Source organism: Canis lupus, chromosome 16, assembly GCF_048164855.1.
Source record: "Canis lupus baileyi chromosome 16, mCanLup2.hap1, whole genome shotgun sequence".
NCBI lineage: Eukaryota > Metazoa > Chordata > Mammalia > Carnivora > Canidae > Canis > Canis lupus.
This window is the reverse complement of record NC_132853.1, coordinates 4,738,507-4,764,055: the sequence shown is the minus strand read 5'-3', so window position 1 is coordinate 4,764,055 and position 25,549 is coordinate 4,738,507. Positions and strand designations below refer to the sequence as shown.

At 45.7% G+C, this 25,549-nt stretch overlaps 1 protein-coding gene across 12 annotated transcripts in view; it reads right to left on the bottom strand.

The window, feature by feature from the left end:
• Positions 1–25,549, bottom strand: part of RALGPS1 (Ral GEF with PH domain and SH3 binding motif 1) — a 294,614-nt gene that overhangs the window by 232,168 nt on the left and 36,897 nt on the right. For 11 of the 12 annotated variants that reach the window (XM_072777971.1, XM_072777977.1, XM_072777976.1 and 8 more), the window contains 2 exons: positions 11,395–11,516; positions 8,160–8,267 (listed from right to left, as the gene is read on the bottom strand). In XM_072777971.1, coding sequence (XP_072634072.1) covers positions 8,160–8,267; positions 11,395–11,451 — 165 coding nt within the window. In that variant the 5' untranslated portion in view covers positions 11,452–11,516. Of the gene's footprint in view, positions 1–8,159; positions 8,268–11,394; positions 11,517–23,914; positions 24,022–25,549 lie in introns of all 12 variants that reach the window. The other variant, XM_072777969.1, reaches the window with a different exon arrangement.

The following is a 25,549-nucleotide window of genomic DNA, read 5'->3' as shown; positions in this document are numbered from 1 at the left end:
CACTCACGCACTCTCACTCTAACATAAATCTATCTTTAAAAAAATAAAATAAAACCTTCATATAATTTTTGACTCCCCAAAAACTTAACTACTAATAGCCTACTATAGATCAGTAGCCTTAATAATAACATCAACAGTTGATTAACACATTTTGTATGTTATAGGAATTATAAACTGTATTCTTACAATAAAATAAGCTAGAGAAAAGCAATTATTAAGAAAATCATAAAGAGAAAATGCATTTACAATACTGTATTTATTAAAAAAATCTGTATATAAGCGGACCCACACAGTTCAAACCTGTGTGTTCAAGGGTCAACTGTACGTCCATGTGTGTTTATATATTTACACTTATATACCATATATATGTGAACTCACACAGATGGGCTCATGTATCAGCATGTGAACTTATGCTTCCTGACAAATACATGAGCTAAGAAATAAGGAACCGTTGATTTGTTTGAATGTTCAAGCATCAAAAGTTGCTCTTCAACGAGGCTGTTACATTGAGTCAACAAATAGTCATGAAAGAAACCTCACTTCACAGATACATCGGAAAAATGGCAACACACACAGTGTGTCACTGTAATCACTTTCCAGGGTTAAGGTGCAGAACGGTGGTTGCCTCTTGGAACAATTTAAAGGTTGTCCAAGATCACTAGGTCCCTGAGCAACACAGGATCCAGGCCAGAGCATACCATCCTCAGGGTTGAGCAAGAGAGGGAAATTAAGCAGGTGGCCTCTGTGGAGAGCCTCTTTACCCCTCCAACAGGCTAGTTTTGTCACTAATGGAAGCTCTGCAGAGACAGCAAAGGCACTAGGAATAAAGAAGTTCTTGGGAACCGGGCCCTTTCACCTCTAGGTCTACCCACCAGTGGCAAGGGGGCACTGGATGCTAGCATAAGGAGGATCTGGTCCTCGTACTCTAGGTGTCAAGGGATGACTAAGGCCAGGAAGCCTACAGGTCTGTGTGTCTGGCCCAGAGCTATGTCCTAGGCAGTGCACACACACTGGCATTTCTCCTACCAGACCCATAAAGATTGCTCGCCAAGTCCCCTCACATTTGTATTACTTCTGCCATCCTGGGGAACAGAAAGGCCTTGTGAAAACAGGAGATTCACACTGAAAGCTCAGTGTGAAGACCTTGGAAATCTCTCTCACCACTCAAGTCAACTCCCTATCGGGACCAGCAGAATATTTGCAATGTCATTTAGGATGAGAACCAAAAGTCTGCTAATATGAAAATGAGGAAACTTCCTCTCCATCCTGCCATCACTTCTAGGGTTTGCTACTGAATTTCCAAATGACTTATTAAAATAGTGGCTTTACATTTCACATTTTTTTGGATGGTCCAAGTTTCGAGTATTCTGATTCCTGCTCGGCCCCTAAGTCAGAAAATGTATTCAGGTATTTTATTCCAAACAAACAACAAAAGAGATCACCAAACTTAAAAAATACTGGCTGGTCCCAAACACAAAATCTGAGGGTTTTCAGAAGACTCTCCCATTTCCATCCTCTCAATTCTAACCAAAAAAAATGAGTACAAAACAATAATATGTCAATACATAGGTAAAATCATCAGATTATAAATTTCACGTCATTTTACCACAAAGCCAAACACACATGGAAAGGTTGCTGATGAGCAGTCCTTCCCAAGAAGTATGGGCACTCCAAAGTAGGCAGTTTTATCAGAAAGGGAGGGTGTGGGTAGGGGTGGAGACTTGTCAGGTCCTGTGCCCCTTCACAGCAGCTCTCAGCCTCATGAGACTTTGACCCTCCCGCGGGGGAGATTCCCAGATGGGAATCTGGGGCAATGGGGCAATGGGGCCATCTGGTCTAGCAGCAGCATTTCTCGTGATAAGCACTGGGCATTGCATGTAAGTGTTAAATATCTATATTGTACACCTGAAACTAACATTACACTGTATGGTAACTAACTAGACGATAAGCAAAAACAATGAATGAATGAATGAATGAACGAACGAACAAATGAACAAATGAAATCTGTAACCCTGCCATAGTGAGGCACACATGCCTGGACTGAGGAGCACACTCATGAACAAGTCTCTCAATGGCTTCTCCTTATTTTTGGAAATAAAGCCTTAATACAGGATATCCAACGAAGCTAGTCACCATGGCAATGCCTTCTTTATCCTAACTACAACTCCCATCTCCTCCTTCCTTCTAGTCCAGGGCTCCCTAAAAATCCAGGCTTTTTAGGGAAATGGCTAATCTCCAGATATTACAAAACACCTCTGTTTAGGTGAATCCTTCAGAATGGAGAGACCTGTTGAAGCACTTCACAATATGGCCCTAAAGGAAGAAGTGGTTCTCCATGGATAAATGAAAGATACTGAGCCAAAAAGGAAACAAACAAAAAAAAATGTTTTCTGCAAATGCTCAATACAGTGTTTCTCCCTCTAACACTGGTGACTAAATCCCCTCTTCCCAGCCACAACCTTATATACAGGCTCTCAATCCCCAAATAAACAAACAAAAGAAGCTGTTGGCAAATTAGTGGCATATTTTATAACAGAAGATACATTTTTTTAAAGATTTTATTTATTTATTCCTGAGAGACACAGGAGAGAGGCAGAGACACAGGCAGAGGGAGAAGCAGTCTCCTCACAGGGATCCCGATGTAGGCCTCAATCCCAGGACCCCAGGATCATGCCCTAAGCCTAGCCTACGGCAGACACTCAACCACTGAGCCACTCACTGAGCCACCCAGGCGTCCCCAGAAGATATCTTTAAATTTGCATTTAGATCACTCCACCAACGCATGACCAAGAGGGCTCACAGAACAAAAGGCAATCAGCTCCAAAGATATATATTCCTACTTCCACTCCCAGAGATATAGGAAGCATGTGTCTGGCAAATTTAGAATCATAGTCAAGGAAATGCAAATTAAACAGGAAGATGCCATTTGTTGTCCATCAGTACCATCAGGAGCGACAGGACCATAGACTTTTCTGTTCTTTTTGGAAAGCAATCTGGCAGTAATCCATTTAAAAAGTTTCTTAACTTTTGATTTTTTTTTAAGATTTTTAAAAATTTATTTACTCATGAGAGACACAGAGAGAGAGAGAGAGAGAGAGAGAGAGAGGCAGAGACACAGGCAGAGGGAGAAGCAGGCTCCATGCTGGGAACCCGACGTGGGACTCGATCCCGGAACTCCAGGATCACGCCCTGGGCCAAAGGCAGGCACTAAACCGCTGAGCCACCCAGGGATCCCCTAACTTTTGATTTTTTTTAAAAAAGTCACTTTTTGACTTGCAAGAATAGTATGATGAAATCTTTAACTTTTCACCTCGCTTCACTAATTAACATCTTGTCTCATTTGCGTTAGCTCTCTCTATATAATTATACATATACTTTTTGGGGGAACCACTGAAAAATAAAAAGCAGACATCATGACTCTTCACTCCTAAATCCTTCAGCATGTTATTTCCCAAGAACAAGATCATGCTCTTACATTACAATAAAACTATAACACCCAGGTAACTTATCATTGCTACAATAGTGTTATCTAAAATTACAGCCTGCATTCAAAATTTGCTAAATATCCCAACACTGTTTTTTATAGCAATTTTTTCTTGATCCAAGATCAGGCATTGCACTTAGATATTATCTCCTAAAAAGTAAAATGAGCAAACTGTTGACACAACAATCCCTACACCTACAGAAAGAAGAGCACTGGTACATAAAGAGACTTTACATACAAATCTACATTTAGATACAGATAGAAAAACAGGGGGTGCCTGGGTGGCTCAGTCAGTTAAGCATCTGCCTTCAGCTCAGGTCATGATCCCAGGGTCCTAGGATGGAGCCCCACATCAGGCTCCCTATTCAGCAAGGAGCCTGCTTCTCCCTCTGTTCCTCCCCATGCTTATGCTGTCTTTCTCCTTCTGTCACATAAATCAATAAAATGTTTTTTAAAAAAAGAAAAGAAAAATAGATGTTTACTACATCATTATTTGCAGTAGCAAAAATCTGGAAACAACATAAAGGAATGAAAAGGGACTTGTTGAAAAATATTATTGTATATGCAGACTCTGTTATATTATGTGTCTATTAAAAATAGAGAATTAAAAAGGGTTTCTGGGTGGCTCAGTCGGTTGAGCATCCAACTCTTGTTTCAGCTTAGGTCATGATCTCAGGGCCATGAGATCAAGCCCTGAGCTGGGCTCCATGCTCAGTGGGGAGTTTGGGATTCTCTCTCTTTCTCCCTCTCCCCCCTCCCCTGCTCACACTCACACTCTCTCTCTCAAATAAACTTTAAAAATAGAGAATTAAATCTACACCTATTGACCTAGAAGGATGTTCATGTTTAGCCTGCTAGGGAGTAGAAGGATGGAGGTCTAGCTGTAGATCTCTGACATCAGCTGTAGCAACATTTTTTTTAGATATACCTTGTGAGGCAAGGAAAACAAAAGCAAAAATAAACTATTGGAACTACAACAGAATAAAAAGCTTCTGCAGAGCAAAGAAAACAACAAAACTAAAAGACAACCTACTGAATGAGAGAAGATATTTGCAAATGACATATCGAATAAAGGGTTAGTATCAAAAATATATATAAAGAACTGATACAACTCAAAACGAAAAAACCAAATAATCCAATTTAAAAATAGGCAGAAGGGATCCCTGGGTGGCGCAGCGGTTTGGCGCCTGCCTTTGGCCCAGGGCGTGATCCTGGAGACCCGGGATCGAATCCCACGTTGGGCTCCCGGTGCATGGAGCCTGCTTCTCGCTCTGCCTCTCTCTCTCTCTCTCTCTCTCTCTCTGTGACTATCATGAATAAATAAATAAAATCTTAAAAAAAAAAATAAAAATAAAAAAATAAAAATAAATAAAAAAAAATAAAAATTGGCAGAAGACATGAGCAGACATTTCTCCAAAGAAGACATCCAGATGGTCAACAGACACCTGAAAAGATGCTCCATCATTCATCATCAGGAACAAATCAAAACCACAAAGAGAGGGATGCCTGGGTGGCTCAGAGGTTGAGTGTCTGCCTACATCTCAAGGTGTGATCCCTGAGTCCTGGGATTGAGTCCCGCATCAGGCTCCCCACAGGGAGCCTGCTTCTCCCTCTGCCTGTGTCTTTGCCTCTTTCTCAGGGTCTCTCATGAATAAATAAAATCTTTTAAAAAAAAACACAATGAGATATCACCTCACAGCTGTCAGAATGGCTAAAATCAAAAACACAAGTAACAACAAGTGTTGGCAAGAATGTGGAAAAAAAAGAACTCCCTTACTCTGTTGGTGGGAATGCAAACTCACGTAGCCACTGTGGAAAACAATGGAAGTTCTTCAAAAAATTAAAAATAGAACTACCCTACAATCCAGTAATTGTACCACTGGGTATTTACCCAAAGAATATGAAAATGCCAATTTGAAAGGATATGTGCACCCCTATGTTTATAGCAGCTTTTTTTAAAAAGATTTTATTTATTTATTCATGAGAGACATAAAGAGAGAGAGGCAGAGGGAGAAGCAGGCTCCATGCAGGAAGCCTGACGTGGGACTCAATCCCGGGTCTCCAAAATCAGGCCCTGGGCTGAAGGCAGTGCTAAACCGCTGAGCCACCTGGGCTGCCCTATAGCAGCATTATTGACAACAGCCAAATTACAGAAACAGCCCAAGTGTCCATCAACAGATGAATGGATAAAGAACATGTGGTATAAATATACAACAGAATACTATTTAGCCATTAAAAAAAGAACAAAATCTTGCCATCTGCAACAACATAGATGGATCTAGAGAGTATAATGCTAAGCGAAATAAGTCAATCAAAGACATACTATATGATTTCATTCATATGTGAGATTTAAGGAACAAAACAAATGAACAAAGGAAAAAAAGAGACAAACCAAAAAACAGACTCAACTATAGAGAACAAACTGATGGTTACCAGAGGAGAGGTGGGTGGAGGGATGGGGGAAACAGGTGAAGGGGATTAAAGAGTACACCTACCATGATGATCACTACGTAATATATGGAACTATTGAATCACTATATTATGCACTTGAGACTAATATAGCACTATATGTCTGCCATACTAGAATTAAAATTTTTTTAAATAATTAAATATAATTGCACATGTGATTCGGATTATATTCCCATTAGATAATGCTGGTCTAGAATGTCAGCCCTGGTTTTAAATCCCAGATAGACAGTGCCACTTACTTTCTGTGTGAAGAAGTGACTTTCTTCATTAAGCACTGACTTGCTCATCAATAAACTGGGAATAATAAGTATACCTAATTTATCAGGCTGATATGAGAAGTAAATTAGATAATGCACGCAAAGCACTTAGGTTAAGACCTAGACATGGTAGGTGTTCAAAAATGGGAGCTGCCCTTAATATTACCACCCAGCATTAGGTGAATAATCAGGAGGTGGGGGTTTTAGACCTGGCTCTGCTGATACCTGGCTATCTGATCCAGGCAAAAAAATAATAATTAGTCTGTTAGATCTTTTATTCTTTATTGGAAAATGAGGAGCTAATAATCTGCTTCATTGGTTATTTTGAAGACTGAATTCTTTCAGTCCACATGTATTCAGAGTATCTACTATGAGCTAGGCACCATTCTGGGCACTGGGGAAAGAGTAATGAACAAGCCAGATAAAGTTTCCGTCCTTAAAGAGTTTCTATTCCAGTGGAGGAGATATATCACACACAAAAAAAAATATTGTATCACATAATGTTGGGTAGTAGTAATAAGAAATATGAAGAAACCATGGCAGGGTAAGAGCAAAGAGAGTGATGGAGAGACACCACTTTAGGCCCAAGGACAGAGACAGAGACATGAAGAAGAGCCAGTAGGAGTGAAGGAAGAGAAACACAGGGACCTGTGGCAGGGGGACACTGTGTGAGTCTGGGTTAGAAAGAGGGAGCCAAGGTATAACTGGGGAGCATAGAGATGGGGCAGAAGAGGAGGCTTGGCCAGAACACAGCGGGCACTGGAGGCCGAGGAGGAAGGGAGGAATACAGCATCTCATTCTCAGCCAAGGCAGCTGCTAGAGAGCTTTAAGCAGGTTTTTTCTTTTTTTTTAAGATTATTTATTTATTCATTCATTCATTCATTCATTCATTCATTCATGAGAGACACAGAGAGAAGCAGAGACACAGGCAGAGGGAGAAGCGGGCTCCACGCAGGGAACCCCGATGCAGGACTCGATCTTGGGACTCCGGGATCATGCTGAGCCAAAGGCAGACACTCAACCACTGGGCCAACCTGGCATCCCTTTAAGCAGGTTTTTAAATGATCCCTTGGCTACGTTGAAGATGATGCACATGCCAGGCTCAGCAGGGCACAAAATAAACATGGGAGCTGGCAATGGCAGAATGCTGAGATGTGGCCCAGTCAGTCCCCTGCACCCTGGGGGGCAGAAACCTGTTCCAGCAAAGGGAAAAGGGAGGAAGTGGGCATGGCAGGAAACAGGTCTATGATGGTGCTGCCCTGGGAATCACAGCCCTGGGAATCACAGCCCTGGGAATCATAGCCCTGGGGCGGTACTTGCAGTTAGGCTCCAGGTCACCCCAGGGGCAATATACTCCTCTACCCTCAAAGGACAAAAGGAAGAAACCAAGTCATGGCCAAAGAAGAGCCAACTCTGCTCCTCTGCCACAAGGAAAAGCCTTCCATCAGACCAGCAGAAACATGCTGAAGGAAAAACCATCTAAAAATATTTATTATTTCAAAATACTTTTTTCTATCATCATAGTAAAGTCATTGTAAAAAATGTAGAAAGTAAACAAAAAGAAGAAAAATTAAATTCCAATTTACTAGAATCCTGCATACGTTTGGCTATAGCTATGAATATGTAAACATAAAATTTAGACCTCTTCTTATGCAAATATGCGTGTATTGTACATGCTTTTTAAAACTGGCACTCTTCTCTGTTAATGGTGCTATAACTTTGCCCTTTTCACTTACTATTCGTACATACTGCACATGACTTCTAAGGTGGTTAATTCTAGATTGACGGCAACCTTTTTAATGCTGCTTAGGATTTCATAAAGAATATCATATCCCACGGTCCCTATGGTTGGGCATATGGGTTGTTTCCACCTCCAATTGGAACTTTCTGCTGCCCCCTGTCACACCCCACTTTGGTGCCCAGACACCCACATCAGTTACGTTACTTACAGCAAACTCCTCGGGACTCACTTTCAAGACATCGAAGACAACGGCATCATAGCTCTTGCTGGCATAGTCGCAGCTCTGGCCCTCCAGAGAGTCTGAGCTGCTGCTGCCCTGCGGAAGACAGGGAGAGAGGGTGCCACCTGAGCAGTTGGGCTGACTCCAGAATCGCTGACTGCCATACCCAGACCGAGGATGCAAGAGTGACACAACTGTACAGTGAGCAAAGCTCCTACTGCTCGCTGCTTCACCCCATTCCAGGCACTGTGGTAGGCACTTCATATGTATAGTCTTGCTTAATTCCCTTAAGAACTGAGTACACACTATTTTTATTTCCTCTTTACAGGTAAGGAAGCAGAGGCAATGCCACTCCCCCATGGAATCACGGTTAGGAAACTGAAGAGCCAGGAAATGAAATTAGTTTTGTGTCTACCTGACACCAGATGCATACCCTCGATCACTACCCCCAATTGCTTCTGGTGGGATAAAAAGATATAGCCCACTCCTCCTTCAGAGAGAACAGGCCTTCACATCCTAGGAGGCCTAAGGCAATCGTCTGTCCTATTCTGTCGTTCAAACATTACCTGGTTTCACCTTTTTTTTTTTTTCTTGAAGTCATTACAGGAAATTCTTACACAAAATGTTAAACTGGCTCTCAAGGCTCACTTCATGTATGGGCCACTTGGAATTCAAAGCCAGTTAGCTGATGAGGTGAGAGGTAACCAACTGGCTTTGGAGATGGGCGTAAAAGTTATATTTAGTAGAATCCCTTATAAAGGAGAATACCATGAGCCCTGCATGTAGAGAAGGGGGTCTCCCATCAAAGAGGAAGTTAAAACTCCCCAGATGTGGCCAGGTTCATGAAACCCAACACTGTGGGGGATCCCAGAATGTTGAACATACCTTCTCCTTGATTTTATTTAATTTCATCAAATTCTACTTTGGGGAGCCAATCAAGCTTACTACCCCAAAAATTGTGCCCTGTTCATAAATGGTTTTATTCGTCTCAACCCATGGAGAGGGATTTTGTGGTTTCCATTAACCTCAATATCTTGGACTGGGTTTTAGAGAACATGCTTTTATTAATTCTTCTTTATTTCACTCTTTCCAAAATGGCTATATCTGGAAAAACTTTACAATCTTACTGGAAACTAGAGTGTTTTTAGGCCAATGAGGGAAACCAACAGTCAACAACTGAAAATGTGAGGTTAAAAGGAGGCGTGGAAACTTAAACGTGTAGATTTCAATAGGCCTGTGTCATTTAAAAGTTTCACCAACAAGGCTGTTATGTCCAGAACTCTAAGATGATCTTAAAAAGTAGCACATCATGCTGGTTAAGAGCTCTGAAGTCATGCCTGGTGGAAATGCCAGCTCCACACCACCTGCTGCCTGACCTCACACAAGCTACTTCACCTTACCATCTCAGCTCTGTGAAACGGCACACTGGCACCTACTCCCCAGGGTTGTGGCACAGATTATATAAAATGAAGCTAACAAAGTAGATTGCGGAATCCTCCTCCCCCAGGAGATGCCGATTCAAGGGGCCTGGGCAGACTCGGCCATGGCTTTTTTAGAAGTTCCCTAATAATGGCACTTGCTAAACTTTTGAGAAGTAACAAAGACAAATCCTGAATGCCTCCGACATTGGCAGTCTGTTCTGCCCCTTCGGTCTTATGCACAGACCCCAAGCAGATGACTCCCTGTAAGTCACTCTGCACTTCCACAACCACGTTCCAGAAAGCAGGCTACATCAGGTTGACAGGGTTGTCTTCCTCAGCGTAGTGTCATCAGGGTTAAGAGCACTGGCTTGAGAGTCACAGGGGTCTGGCTCTAAATCCCCACCCACCGTTGACCAGCTGTGTGATTTGAGCCAGTTTATTCGCCTCTTCCTGCCTCGTTCCCCCATCTATAAACTAGGGGTGAAGCAACAGTACATACCTGATCAGGCTACTGTGAGGATTCGTGGGATAACACCTGTGGAACATGCAAGACAAGGCCCTGGCATATAGGATGCACTGAATTATGGGGGTGGATGTGTGTGTGGTGCCATTCAATCTCCAAAATTTACTGAGTACTTCAATTAAACATGTGTTCTTTCATTCAACAACTATTTGAGTACTTACCGTGCTCCAGATACACATACGTATTCACACATACTCAGTATATACATATATGTGTGTGTTTATATATATGCACATACACACAGAGAAATCAGAAAAGACAGAAGTTTTACTCTAGGTGGAGTGTAAATTGTAAATGAGAAGAGAAGCCTGATTCCTCCAGTTACCAAACAGCCCATTCCTGGGATTTTAGGTTTTATATCTTTCCTGTAACACCCCACTGCATCTGCCCAGACACACACTCATACAAGAGGCTTTACTTAACACAGGGTTGCCCCAAAAATATTAGTGGTGGTGGTGATGACGATTCAGTGATTTCATTTAAACCTATACTGGCACCATCAGGGGCTTTTAAAAGGTACTCACAAGTCTGTTTTCAGAAGCAGAGATCAAAAGAAGGAATTTGTTAAGGGTTTATAAGATATGAATAGGTTCCTGTGAATTTCTAGCCAATCACACAGGATCATTTGAAAAGCCCAGCTCAACTGTGAGGGACCTGTAAGCTCAGAAGACTGAGCACTCCCTTGACAGTTTGTCATGGGAGCCAGGCATTACACATTTGGCAAGGTGGTGCTCCTGGGCCTGATGACACCCACTCCTTTCACGTGACTCTGTTCCATCACTTCACTTGGAAAACACACCCCCACACCCCCACGCCCGCAGGGCAGGGGCCCTACTCTCCCAGGCTACTCTCGGACCACCAGTCCTTACAGCCATCTCCTACAAAGCAAGGTAAATAAGAACACAGAGCCAGCTGGAATCACTTCTGCCTGACTTCATTCTGGAATGTGTGACATATTTACAATCAGCAGCAGCAGCTTTTCTTGGGAAAGGACTGATCCCATCTTGCCACCAAAATGGAATGTGGCACTTACTACAATTGGACTGGGCAGGTGTTTGCTTTTCTTTGAAGCGAATGACTGTAGAAAATGTACTGATCCTCGGGGCTGACTGCCTCCCAAATCTCACGCCTGGTGTGGCCAAGGGCCTCAGGAGTGCTAAGAATGGTGGTATTCATGGAGCCTTGCTGCCTTGCTGTTCACAACTTAGCTGGGGCCTGGGTCCGCTGAAAGGAGCCCCCCTACCCCCACCCGCTGTCCCAATTCTCATAGCCCCTATACCTGTGGAGTGGCAGAGGTGACCAACACACTAGCCATCAGACCATTCCTCTTGTACATAGTCTCCAGGCCGCAGGGAGCTTCAGGGCAGCCTCTGTCGGTGACATAACCTGTCTGGAGAAGTCCTGAAAGGCAAAGGGGCTCATGAAAACCAGCTTCAAAACCAACTTAATCCCAGCCTCGTGGGAGGTAAGGAGTGGGGAGGGGGGTGGATGTTGTGCTAGGATTTGAGCAGAAGACCCCAAAGGAGACCTTTAAAAGAAGGTTATAAGCCAGTGGCCTTCAGGCTAAATATGGCCCACAGATGTAGTTTCTTTGGCTTGTGCAGATTTTCATATTTTTAAAATTTATCAACAACATTTAAGAATTAGAAGGTTTGGGGGCACCTGGGTGGCTCAGAGGTTGAGCGTCTGCCTTTGGCTCAGGGCATGATCCTGGGGTTCTAAGATCGAGTCCCACATCGGGCTTCCTGCATGGAGCCTGCTTCTCCCTCTGCCTGTGTCTCTGCCTCTCTCTCTCTCTCTCTCTCTCTCTCTCATGAATAAATAAAATCTTAAAAAAAAAAATTAGAAGGTTTTGGGGATGCCTGGGTGGCTCACTGGTTGAGCGTCTGCCTTCGGCTCAGGTCGTGATCCTGGGCTCCTGGGGTCAAGTCCCCCATAAGGCTCCCTGCTGGGACCCTGCTTCTCCCTCTGCCTATGTCTCTGCCTCTTTCTGCATCTCTCTCATGAATAAATAAATGAAATCTTAAAAAAAAAAAAGAGAGAGAGAGAGAATTAGAATGTTTCACATGGAATTCTGGATTTCTGACTTTTCTTGAAAATGGAAATACCTGACAGCACAAGGCCCACATTCCCACATGATGACCATCAGCTGGGCAGAACAGCAACTGCCCCTTTTACTGGAGCAAGAGGCTTTTGGACCCTACCTGGCCTGTGCAATTGTTTGGGTACATGCCTGGCCCTCTCAGGTACTAGAGTTTGTGACCTTTGTTTTAAATGAAAGCAGGTAAAGATGACAAACTGATTCTACCATGTTTCCCTGTACACTTGACCACTTCATCAGTAATAAGGAGATAATAACTAATATTTGCAGAGTGCTCACCATGTGCCATGCACTTTATGTATATTGACTCAACTAACACTCACAACAGCCTTAGGCAGGTCCTATCACACCCATGTTACATATGAGGAATTTGAGGTACAGAGAGGTCAAGTAACTCGTGCTTTGGCGTCTTCACTCATGCTGTCCCCTGATCCCACCATCATTCAAGGACCTCCTCAAACATCATTTCTTCTGAGTATTATGCCTGAACCACTTGGACCAGAACTCAGTGCTCTAGTGACGATGTGTACATACCTCTAGTAGAGCATTTATCACATCACTGAACAGCACAGAACTGTAGCCGCCACCTGCTTTTTATTTTTTTTTTAAAGATTTTCTTAATTTTTATTTATTTATGATAGTCACAGAGAGAGAGAGAGAGGCAGAGACACAGGCAGAGGGAGAAGCAGGCTCCATGCACCGGGAGCCTGACGTGGGATTCGATCCCGGGTCTCCAGGATCGCGCCCTGGGCCAAAGGCAGGCGCTAAACCACTGCGCCACCCAGGGATCCCCGCCACCTGCTTTTTAGCAGGAAAGTGACCAGGAAAGTAGGGAGGATATAATGGGAAGGAGAGAGGAAGGTGGAGGTACCAACTGGAAGCCAACTTCGATGATCCAGGCCAAAGCTGAAGATAATCTGCACTAAGTAAGGCTGTCACAGTGAAGTCAGAGAGAAGGAGGCAGATGGGGAGCACCAGGGGCAGAGACTGATGGGGACAGGGAAGAATGAGCTGAGATATGAATAGTGTCTGGCCTGCAGTGCCAGAAGGACGGTGTATCCCTCCTTAAGAAAAGGAACAGAGGTGGTACAGCAGATTTGTGGAAGAACATGAAGAACTTCATCTGGGATGTAGGCCAAACCCGCGGTGCCTGAGAGAAAATCCACCCCGGAGGGCAAGGTCTCGTCGGAAGCTCATGGGGGGAAGATGGTCTGGAGGTAGACAGAGAATATCTCTGCCCAGCCTGTGACCTGCTGGAGCCCAGCCACAGGGCCCATGGCAGAGCAGCGTGCCAGACAGGACAGAGTCAAGCACCAAGAAGGAAGGTCAGAGTGCTGCAGGCTCTGCCTCACACAGCTCCAGAGCCACAGGGCCATTCTCTCACAACCTCTCTGCTGGCTCCCTCGTCAGCCATGTCCTCCTCAGCAGCAGCCTATGAGCCTCCACCCTCCCATCTTCCCTCTCCCAGACACTGAGAAGAACCATGAATAAATAAATCTTAAAAAAAAATTTAATTAAAAGGTTTCACATAGAATCCTGGATTTCTGACTTTTCTTGACATTTGGTGGTCAACCAGGGATGGCTGGATATGGACATTTTGGATGATATGGAATTACAATTCATCTTCTGGGGCATGAGAGCAACAGAAGGGAGACTAAGGAGAAAGTCTATCTGGGTGACGGAAAGGCAGAATTCAGTGCTAAAGTGAGTCTGCGACTTGGTTTCAAATCAATCCACAAACTACACTGAAGTGGAGATAAAGCAACTGTGGCAAAACCCTGACAAGTGACATCCACTGACAGGAGGAGTGCAGTGCACTAGTCTCTCAACTTTCCTGAATGCTCCATTATTTTCATATAAAACAAGAAAGAAGAGAAGGGGAAGCATAGCTTGATTAAGTTTTTCCTCAGAGGCCAAACTCTCAGGAGCAGGGAAAGGGGACAGGCTGGGAACATCCACCGGTTAATCACTTCTGTCCTCGGAGGAGCCAGGCCTGTGGTTCCCCCAAGACCCTGAGCCCGTGCTGGGGCAGGTGTGCAAGATAGCCACACAAAAGAGAGGAAGAGACCTTTAGCAAAAGAAGGCCTAGGGATGGTGAAGAGAAATGCCTCGGGGAAAGGCAAATTAAACCCACAGTGAGCTTACCACCTCACACCTGTGAGGATGGCTATATAGAAAAAGCACCAAGTGTTGGCAAGGACACAGATGAATGGAACCCTTATACATTGCTGGTAGGGAGGCATTCTCCTTTGGTAAGTGGTTTGATAGGTTTTTTTTAGATAGTTTTTTTTTTAATTTATTTATTCATGAAAGAGAGAGGGAGAGGCAGAGACATAGTTAGAGGGAGAAGCAGGCTCCCTGCAGGGAGCCCGATGTGGGACTCGATCCCAGGACCCCAGGATCATGACCTGAGCCAAAGGCAGACACTCAACCACTGAGCCGCCCAGGCATCCCTGATAGTTTGTTTGAAAAATTAAACATTCATCTACCAAATGATCAGCCATTCTACTCCTAGGTAGCTACCTTAAAATAAATGAAAGACACATATGTGAATTCATCAGAGCCAAAAGCTGGAAACAATCTAAACTCATGAATGGATCAACAATGATATATCTATACAGTGGAATACTACTCAGCAATAAAGAAATGAAATACTGATACAAACTGTAACATGAATAAGCCTCAAAAAAACTATGCTAAGTGAAAGAGGCCAGACCAAAAAGACTGTACTGTAAGATCCCATTTTTATGAAATGTCCAAAAAAGGCAAATTCAGAGATAGGAGCCCATCAGCGATTGGCTGGGGGTGGAGGCAGGACTGTGTGCAAAGAAGCACAAGGTGCAGACAAGACTGTGTGCAAAGAGGCACAAGGGATTTTTCTGAAGTGATGGAAATGTTCTAAAACTGGATCATCATGACAGTCACCCAGCTCTGTAAATTCACTAAACATCACAGAATCGTACACTGGGAATGGGTGAATTTTACGTTATGTGAACTACACTACAACAAAAGCAGCAATCACAAACTCTGTTTCATGATGGCAACCTGAACTCACATGTTTAACTGCCCCCCTCTACATCCCTTTGAAATAATCCAAGAAGTAGCAAAATGGCAAAAACAAACTACATTAGCACATGACAAGAGAGAAAGGTTATTAATAAGCAAAAAACTTTGAGGAATTTCCAGTGCAGAAGAGACAGGACTGAGAGGAGGGGAAAGAGCCTCTGGGGCAAAGGGAAGGCCTCCCAGGAGTCAGATAGATGGGACCCTTCAACAGACACCCTGTAAGTAACATGGGGACTTCAAAGTCAGGAATCCAGAAATGGCTGAAAGTAAGGCCCGCTCAAGAGCTCAAAGCAGCAGCATGAGACTGGCTCAAGCTGCAGGTCTGTCTCAGACCAGACAAACAAGCTCATGTGGACTGGGAGTTGGGGTCAACCCAGCCAGGCTCTCTATGCCAGAAGTGACCAGCTTGTTGGATGGACCATGTTCAGATCAGCTCAAGCCGGACTGAAGTGACTCAACCCAAGCCTGACAGAATCACCATGGATTCTGTCCATGTGAGACAGCCAGCTGATGTTCCTTGTGGATCCAGCTTGCTCCTGTTCCAGGCTGAGGTGGGCTTTACTCCTTTCAGGATATGCTTGGCACTCTGCAGGTCTTCACCAAGGGGAGTCCAACATGGAGCCCAATCTGCTCTGCCTGGCCCCAACCAGAGGCCTTAGTGCTCCCTGCCTGCCTGACACCATAAATTCTCAAGTCACACAGGTGCCATGTTTTATCCTCATACTCTCCTCCATACTCGCTCCTCCTCCCTCCTCCATGGCGGGTCATTTGCTCAGTCCGTGCATCCTGTCTGGTGGCTGATGCCACCAGCTCTGACCATTTCTCCAGCATCGTCTCCACTTTCGTGCCCCTGTCGACACACCAGCACATCCAGGGAATGGCAACTGCATGAATCTGAGCCAGGCACTACATTTCTAGCTCATTTCAACTTCACAACAACCCCATGCAGGAGAGAGACTGCATCTAAGAGACTGTTGTTGGCTCTGAGAGACTCTTCTACTCCTGGAAATCACGGCACCAAGGGCTGATGTTACTGCTCATTGAGTGGTGGGACTGGGGAGTTCAAACCCTGGTCCATCAACACCAGCGCCTGGGCCTCCTTCAAAGCCCACGAGGACCCAGCGAGAAAACGCATATAAAACACTTCAACCCGGCCAGCCACAGACCAAGCACTCAAAGTTATTAGTTACTGTGAGTATTAATCTAATCCTACAGTTCTAGTCTACCTATTCTTTTTTCCTAAAATAAAGAAACAAAAAATTGAAGAAATCACGGCACTGTGCTATGAAACCACAGGCTTCCACTGCAGGAAAGGGGTTCCCAGCTGTGGTCCCCAGGTGTCTGGGGAACACAGGCTGAGTCCAGGTGTCTGAGTGCAGAGCTCCTCCACCAAGAGGCCTGATCTGTCCACCCCACATCCCTCCGGCCCACCTAGAGACAAAGCACATCAGCAGCAGTGTGTTACCCCTATGCTTCCTATAAGCAGCCTGGGCTGGAAAGAAAGACAGAACACTTGTTTGAGATCCAACTCCTACGTGTCTCCCCATGGACAAAAATAGCCTAAGTTATGAGCAGCAACTCTCCAATAAGTGATATTTCACATGCTACGAAATGACAGAACTAAGCAGAACAGAATATCCTTTACAGGGCCCAGAGAAACCCCCACCCATCTACCTTCTGTCCCTGAGGCCTGGCCAGGCCCCAATTCCTCATTAGAAACTAGACTCCCACCAACAGAGTCAGCCTGGCCCAGGCAACCTGCTGAGAACTGCTTCCACACCCCACGGGAAGGCCCCTGATGATGACAACTGCGCCTGATGACTGGACCAGAGTGGCCACCTGATTCTCCTAGGAACTCCGGACCCTGAGACACTGGTCTCTGCTGGTCAACCAACAGAGGCACTGTGCCCTTGCTTCTAGGGGGTGGCCAGATCCTGCCTGGTACAGGGATAGTCGGCCAGAGTGTAAAAGGGGCAGATGCATGGAGAAGCTAAAGGCAAAGCCTGTGTCTGAAAGAAAAGGAGGGCAGTGACCTGGCTCCCACCCCCAACTCTGTGGTAGATGCCTCTTTTTCAGTGGCCGGTAGTTAGAGTGGCTTTCCAAAAGACCTGGGCCAGGGCTACTTCTTAAACACCAAGTTCATGCCACACCACCAGGAACCTGACCCTGAAAACACAAAGGGCTCATCTGAATGGAGAAAGATATGCACCATTCACTCACTCATGGAGCTCCTACTTCATGTGGGCATCGTTCTAGCGAGGAGTTCCTAACCATTTTTGTGGCTTGGACCCTTTTGGCAGCCTAGTGAAACCTCTGGGTCCCTCCTCACAGAAAAGTTTCTACATGCATAAAATAAAATTACACAGGATTACCCAGGAAACCAATTATATTAAAATACAGTTAATAACTGTATAAAATACTTTATAACATAATAATGTATATTTCTTCATGTAGGGGGATACATGTACATATATTTTTTATTATTGCATTAAATAACAAAATCTGTTGGCGGGTTTAATAACTACCATAATTTGAAAGTAGTTATGAGCATAGATATTCTAAGAGGCTAATGATTGTTATGTCATATGAAAACACCTGATTTTTTTTTTAAGATTTTATTTATTTATTCATGAGAGACACAGAGAGAGAGAGAGGCAGAGACACAGACAGAGGAAGAAGCAGGCTCCATGCAGGGAGCCTGATGTGGGACTCAATCCCGGGACTCCAAGATCACTCCCTGGGCCAAAAGCAGGCAGACACTAAACCGCTGAATCACCCAGGGATCCCCAACATCTGTGATTTTTATTGGTGACAAAGTCCCAAGTACTATTATTATTACTGTGATTCGGTGTCTATATTAGTAACTGAGAGAAATGCTAAATTTCAGTTAGAAGTTGGTGAAAATAAATATGTCATCTTTTTCCCACTAAAATTCAGTGATGCCTGGTCCAGAACCCCTGTTTCAGGCATTGGAGACATCAAGAGAGCAGGCTCTGCTCCCACAGAACTTACATTCCAGTGCAGAAGTCAGAAAATACACACATGGATACAAAAAAGATAACTTCAGATGGTGAGAAATATCTCAAAAAACTAAAATAGGATGGAGGATGGTATTTGCCAAGTGGTCAAGGAAGGATGCTCTGAGGATGTGAAATTTGGACTGAAACCTTAGGAAGGAGTAAGCCCCCGCCCCCCAAAAAAAGGAGTGAGCCCATAAAAACCACTGTGTGTTCTTTGCAGAGAACACAGCAAGTGCAAAGCCCTGAGACACACATGAACTTAGCATGCTTGTGATGGAGGCAGATGGACCCGAGTGGGCAGAAGGCAGTGGACAGAATAGGCTGGGGCCAGCACATGAAGGGCCTCACATGCTATGGTGGGTGTATGGGTTTCATCTGGAGTGCAGTGGGAACCCTCTGGTGTCCTAAAGGTTTTGAGCAGGGGAATGACAGAATCTGATCTTACTGTTTTTGAGGTCACTTTGGCTACTGGGCATAGAACTGGATGGAGAAAGACAAAGTCGGAGCCTCAGAGGCAGCAGGGGTAAGAGAGGAAATGGCATGGACTGCTGGGGGATGATCTGGGAGGGGCTCTGGAGGGAAACAGACAAGACCTGGTGATGGATCACATGTGAGGGGAGAAGAAGAAAGAGGAACCAAGGAGGACATCTAAACTTGGGGCTATCATGAGGGGGTAACAGCCACATGTTGTTCTGCTGTTCATTTATTCACTCATGCACCCACCCACAGCTGTTCGTTCATTCACATACCACCCACCCACCCAATGAGCCCCCTGGCGGACCAGTTCTGGGCATCCAGAGTAAAAAATGACACAGCCCTGCCCTCCAGGGTCCTGCAGTATAGTAGGGAGAACACCCAGTAAGTAGATATTCAAGGGACATGTGTTCTAAGAGATCACAGGTTTTCCCGGGGGGGTCAAAGAAGACATCACTGAGAAGAGTGATGGCTTTCAAACGACTAGTGGGAACATTTCAAGGAAAGGGCTGATGAGGGTACCCTGTGCAAGTATGGAAGCCCGGGGTGTGAAAGGACTCCTGATGTGCCAGTGTGCCAGGAGTACAAGGGAGCATGCTCTCCTCCTCACCAGACCCCAGCCTGTGTCCATCCTAACACACGGTGGCCAATAAGCTAGGCAGGGATCCCCAGAGAGTCTGTTTTCATGGATAGCCCAGACATTACAGCCACAGCCACAGAGTCCAGTCTCCTCGTCACTCCCTCATCTGTTCAGCAAACTTGGTGAAACCTCCTAAACCCTGCTCTGTGAGAATTCAGACCAGTCCTTGGCCTCAAGGAGCTCATACACCATTATCTGCTCACCACTGTCAACACCAATTTACTAGACATTTTGTTTCACATTCTGGCTGGGGATTTCCATGCATTAAAAAAAATTTTTTTTTTACAGATGAGGAAATGGAGGTGCAAAGAGATTAATGACACTAACTCAGGGATGTACTTTTATATGTCTGTACTGACCATGGCCCCTGCTGGACAGGGGCCAGTCTGGCAGGAAGGCCAGAGCTCCAGCTTTTTGAGCTTGCCATTTTTTTTTTTTAAGATTTTATTTATTTATTCATGAAAGACAGAGAGAGAGAGAGAGGCAGAGACACAGGCAGAGAGAGAAGCAGGCTCCATGCAGGGAGCCCGATGTGGGACTCGATCCCGGGTCTCCAGGATCACGCCCTAAGCTGAAGGCAGGCACTCAACCACTGAGCCACCCAGGGATCTCCTGAGCTTGCCATTTTAATTGGAATCACACCAAAACCCCATCTTTCTATCCTCTGGCTCTCTCACCACACACACACACACACACACACACACACACACTACTAATGCCTCCTTGGAAACCAAAACACTGCTGAAGAGCAAGCAATTCTCATGATGTAACTTCACAAGAACGTGGCAATTGTATCAGGACCACAGAACAATCCTTCATCTCTTGTTTCGGTATGACAGAATCTGTTCTTGTGTGTGGGCTCCTGAAGAGGGAAGGAAAATCCCATATGCCATGCTGGTTTCCTTCCAAACTTTCAGAATTCTCCTTCAGCATCGCAGGCTCAGGAAACCAAGAAAATAACATGAGACAGTCTGGGTGCAGACCACTTTTGAGAAGCAAAATAACCACTTTTTCCTAAGTGTATGGAGGTCTTTTCAAAGAAAATACACACGTCCAGGAATGTTCAATTACAAGAGAGTGATCTCTTCCAAATGTTTCAGACAAGTATGGAAATGGATCCCAAGCCCCGTTTCGGAGCCTGCTTCCTCAGTGTGGAGTGGACTGCTCTCCGTAGATATGGTGGAGGCTGGCTCCACCTTCCTGTGTCTTGAACAGAAGCTATGACAAGACACATAAGAAAGAAACAGAGAGGGTTGTGGGCAGAACAACCCCTCCATCACTTCAGGAGCGTTAAGTCTATGTGTGTATGCACACACACGAATACACACACACAGCAACAGCATGCAGATTTCCTATTACCAAAAGGCTTCCCCCAAGGTAACCAGCACTCTGGTGCTGGACTACTGGCCAGCAGCTCCAGAAAGTCCCTGTTGTATGGGCTGGCAGGGCTGTTATCTCTACCTCCTCCTGACCCTCCCCAAACTGGCCAAACCTCTTTTCCTGGCAAGCAGCAGCATCTAGCTTTCAAAGAGAAGCCCTGTCCAGCCACGTAAGCACATGTCAGACTTTAATGCCATCACTCATTGCGGCACTCACCACCACTCCCCCATTCCCACCCCGTACCTTCCAAACCACCCACCAGATGTTCAACCTCCAACATCCCACCTTCTCACTGAGGGAGGGAGAATGAGCTGGGGAAGCGCCACCATGGCTGTACCCCTGTGGAGGAGAGAAAGCAGCAGAGTGTGAGAAAGAAGGCTGGATTTAGAGATGGAGGTCCAAAGATCTCATTAAAAAAAGGGACAAAACCTGTGAAACTGATTGAACCCAGAGAAAAGGACCAGGAGGGCATCTTCTTGGGAAGGGAAGCACCTACATTTATGGAGCTAAGGCAGGCCCCCACAAACAGGCAGCAATCCAAAAATTCAGGTGGCAGGTATGACTGAGTGCCCCCCACAGCCCATGCATGGTGTGCTGAAGCCAGGAAGGCAGATGTGGACAAGGTCCCCATCCTCATTCTCAGAAACCTTAGTCCATCCAGCCCAGGGGCACCTAACATTATCAAGGACTTCCTGAATTTCTTGCATAAAAGTAATACAGATGCATGCTGAAATTATAAACCTAAGTAAAAAGGCACAAAATAAAAAAAGGAAAGTCTCCTCTCCCTACAACCCTTAGTTACTGTCCCTATGGTCACACAGTTCACACAGTATAGGGCAGCATTTATGTGCACATCCACGCATACAGAAATATAAGGAAATGTACAGATATATACATAAATGTATTTTAGAGACTACCCTTTTCAACACTAAAAGAAAGACTAGTTCTATTTTTGGTATCTGTTGACTAAGAAAAAACCCCTGGAAACAAAAAGCTGTTATAAGTCACCAACACACTTAAATTGATCTGTGGTCTAATAACCACAGCAACATCCACAGCCACTTACAATGCAGTAAGATATATTTACAGCACCCATTCTTTAGCATGACAGAACTTAGAGCACAGGTGGATTTGGGAGGTCTTACAGCAGCCTGGAGTTCAACACCCTCCAAATGGCACCCTCCTCCCTGCAGGTTCACAGCTGCAGGTGAAGGCCTGATAGAAGCTAAGAACAAGACAGCTACAGAGCAAGGACCTGAATTCTCACCAGCACTTACTTGTGCCCTGGGCAAGCCCCCTGACCTGACTAAGCTCTACCTTCCTTGCCTATTAAACAGGAACAATGGTGGCACCCACCTCGCCGACAGTCAAAGGGGTCCCTAGGATTCTGTGGGCTAGGGGCAGCTGGTAAGTGACAGCTACACCTGTGGTGCTAGCACCCCTCACCACCATGCTCACTCTGGGCCAGAGCAGGCACAGGCAGGGCTCTCTTAGTGTAAGACCATAAGACATCACACTGAAGTTGAGGCAGGAAGAGAAATGTGAGTGAAGAATATGCACATCTCATAAAACCAGGAAAGGTTCTTGAAAGAAAACCAATCATTTGGTTGGCTGGATAGTTTTCTTAATACCACCCCCCCCCCCCCATGAAAAGGCCACTAGAGCTTCCCCATCCCTCCTGCGTACACATACAATTACTCTTCAAACCAAAGGCTTCTCCTCCCTTCCAAAACAAGGCTGCAGAACACAGGCAAAGGGGAGAGGTCCCCATGTGCAGCCACTAGGCAAGGCCTGATTTCTCCATAGCAGGGGAGGCAGACTTGAGGGAAACCAGAGGCCTAGGGATCCCTGTGGGTGAGGGCTTGAAGGCAGCATCAGGCAACAGGGGGAAAAGGGAGGGCGAGAATGAGAGTGGTTTGCCCCGAGCATGCCAGACCCCCTCAACAGCCCTGGGAGCACCCTTAGAAGCTGGATAGTGACTCTCCCCTTTCTGCATATGGGACATCATGGTATCTAGATAGGGAACCAGGGCCCGACTCTGCCCAGTCCTCATCATCACTTACTCCATCTTAAGATACCAAGAGCACATGCTCTGGGGAAGGCAGGAAGCATAGCCTAGAACCTGACGAACGGGGAGACTGTGTCCCCCTGGGAAGCCATAGCAGAAACAGTCCTCCCTGTGGAACATTCCTGGCCTCACCATCACCACCATGTCCAGCCGACCCAACCTCTGCTCTAGGGTAGTACCCTCCTCATACTCTCCCGTCTCACCCCTGCCTCCTCAGGGTTGATTTTTGACACAGAGGGAACCTACTAAAACATCAATCAAGGGACGCCTGGTTGGCTCAGCAGTTGAGCATCTGCCTTTGGCTCAGGGCATGATCCTGGAGTCCCGGGATCGAGTCCCACATCGGGCTCCCTGCAAGGAACCTGCTTCTCCCTCTGCCTATGTCTCTGCCTTCTCTCTGTGTCTCTCATGAATAAGTAAAAAATCTTTTAAATAAATAAATAATCAAAAAACTCTCAGGACATACATACACTAAGGAAGGCAAATTCTTCTGTATGTAGAGCATACCCAGCTGGAGAGAAACAGGCTGCATCCCAAATCTTGCTCCGGAAGGAACCTAGAGAAATGCCTGAACGATAAGAGAAGGTACTCCGTGTCCCTCCCAGCCAGTGGCCTCATACAGAGGCAGGCAGTGGAAAGGGGAGAAAAAAGTCAGCCAGGGGCAAAAGCTAGCACAGGACCACTCAGGACAGATGTGAGAACAGCCTGGGGCTCTGATGGCAAGCATGCCCTGGGCCTCAGTCAGGGACAGCCAGGTGCACAAAGGCACAACAAATGCCTAAGTCTTCCAGAGTCTACTGGGCAGAACACAGAAGGTGGGAGATGGAGACTGGGGTTTTCTGGGAACTTGAGGTGACTCCTAAGCATGTTCTTTCTGAGGCTCAGAATAAGTAAGGGAGAACAAAATATCAAAACTGCAAGAGAAAGAAGGGACATCTGGCAGAGTACATCTCAGGAAAGCTGGGAAGGGTAGGACTGTGGTAACTGCTTCCCCTGCCTGCCCCTCCGCCCCAGGATGGGGGAAGATGGTGGCTGCTGCTCAGACCTTACCTAGAGGAGGGCGGCCCTGGGGAGGCAGGAGAGCCTGATTTGCACAGGGGTATCCACGCCAGTATGCAGGGGCTTGGTGAACTCCCTCAGGATGAGACGCTTTTACTCTATAGGAATGTGAAGCAGAAGCACAAGAACCAAACAATAAATTTCCTTCAGTGAGGACCTGACCTGACTCTCAAGACAGGGAGCTGTCCCAGGCTAGAGGACACTACTGAGGCCCCACAACTAGATGCAAGGAGGGATCCTGGATTGAGACAGGAACAGAAAAAGAACATGGTGGAGGGGGGTAAGAATTGGTGGCATCTGAAAAGTCGACAGTCCAATTCATAGCGTCATACCTGTATTAACTCACCTAAATTAATTTAATAACTGGATTAAGCTTATATAAACTATTCACACACAAGCTGAGGGAAGGATATATGTAAATGCTGTGTACTACTGTGCAGCTTTTCTGTAAGTCTAAAATTATTTCAATATAAAAAGTTAAATTTAAAAGGAAATTCTAAAAAAAAAAAAAAAAGGCAATTCTACGCCCTCACATCCCACCCACCCCCCCCCGCCATCTCCCAACAAACACACATACATACACACACACACACACACACACACACACAATCTCCACAACCAGGCCTAACGCCAGGGGCTCATCATTTCCTGTGCCCACCATTAATTGAGAGTTGCAGCTCTGGGCTGCTGAAGTTCAGGCGTTTTATACCTGTTACATGTGGGCCAAACATATGTTACCTACAGCAGATAGAGGATGGGACTAGAAGAAAGTTTACTGTGAAGAACAGGGGGTCCCTCTCTTCCTCCTAGTCCCTGCCAAAGGCAGAGGAATTCACTGGTCTGACTGGGACCAGTCCAGATCACTGACAGCCACTTCTGTTCAGAATATCACTAAGTACCATAAAGTCTCACACCTGTTCAAGGCACCTCTTCTCCTCACTGCTGCTGTGAGACCCATGGAACTCACACACACACCCCTATGTGTGCCTGCCTGGCCTGTTTCTGTACGCTGCTGCTGGCCAGAAGAAACTAAGGACCCCAGGTACAGGTCATGCTCAGGGGGCGTAGGAGGCCCCACTGGGCAGTGAGCTCATCACTTGCCTCAGCCAGCTTCAAGAAGCAAGCCCTGTGACAGATGCTGGCTGGCTCACAATGAGGGTAATTTAATTCTTTGCCACTTTCCTTGTCATCATCTTGAACTTTAGAAATATCAAGGTGAAGAACAGGTTCAAGAACTGGACAACACTCTTGGGCCTTCCTGACAAATACCACTGAGTCTTGACTCAACACCCACAACCTGGCATTCCCCCAGCTAAATGGGAAGGCAGTTATCTGAGAGCAAGGGGGAGTAGGTGAGGTCTGGCTGGAGAAGGGGAGGGGAAACCTCCTGGGCAGCAGCACAACAAAGCCCTGTAGGAATAAAGAGTGCACCCCGTGAGGTGGGAGCAGGAAGGTGAAGAACATCCTTGGATCTAGGCTGTCTTCAAGTAGCATTCCACATTCCACGGAGAACACTGCAGGGGATGGTATGGGTGGTGGTACCAAAGCACAGAGAGGAAATGACATTTTCATATCAAACCATATAAACAGATCTAAGCTCCAAGACAATGAACTGGGTCCACACAT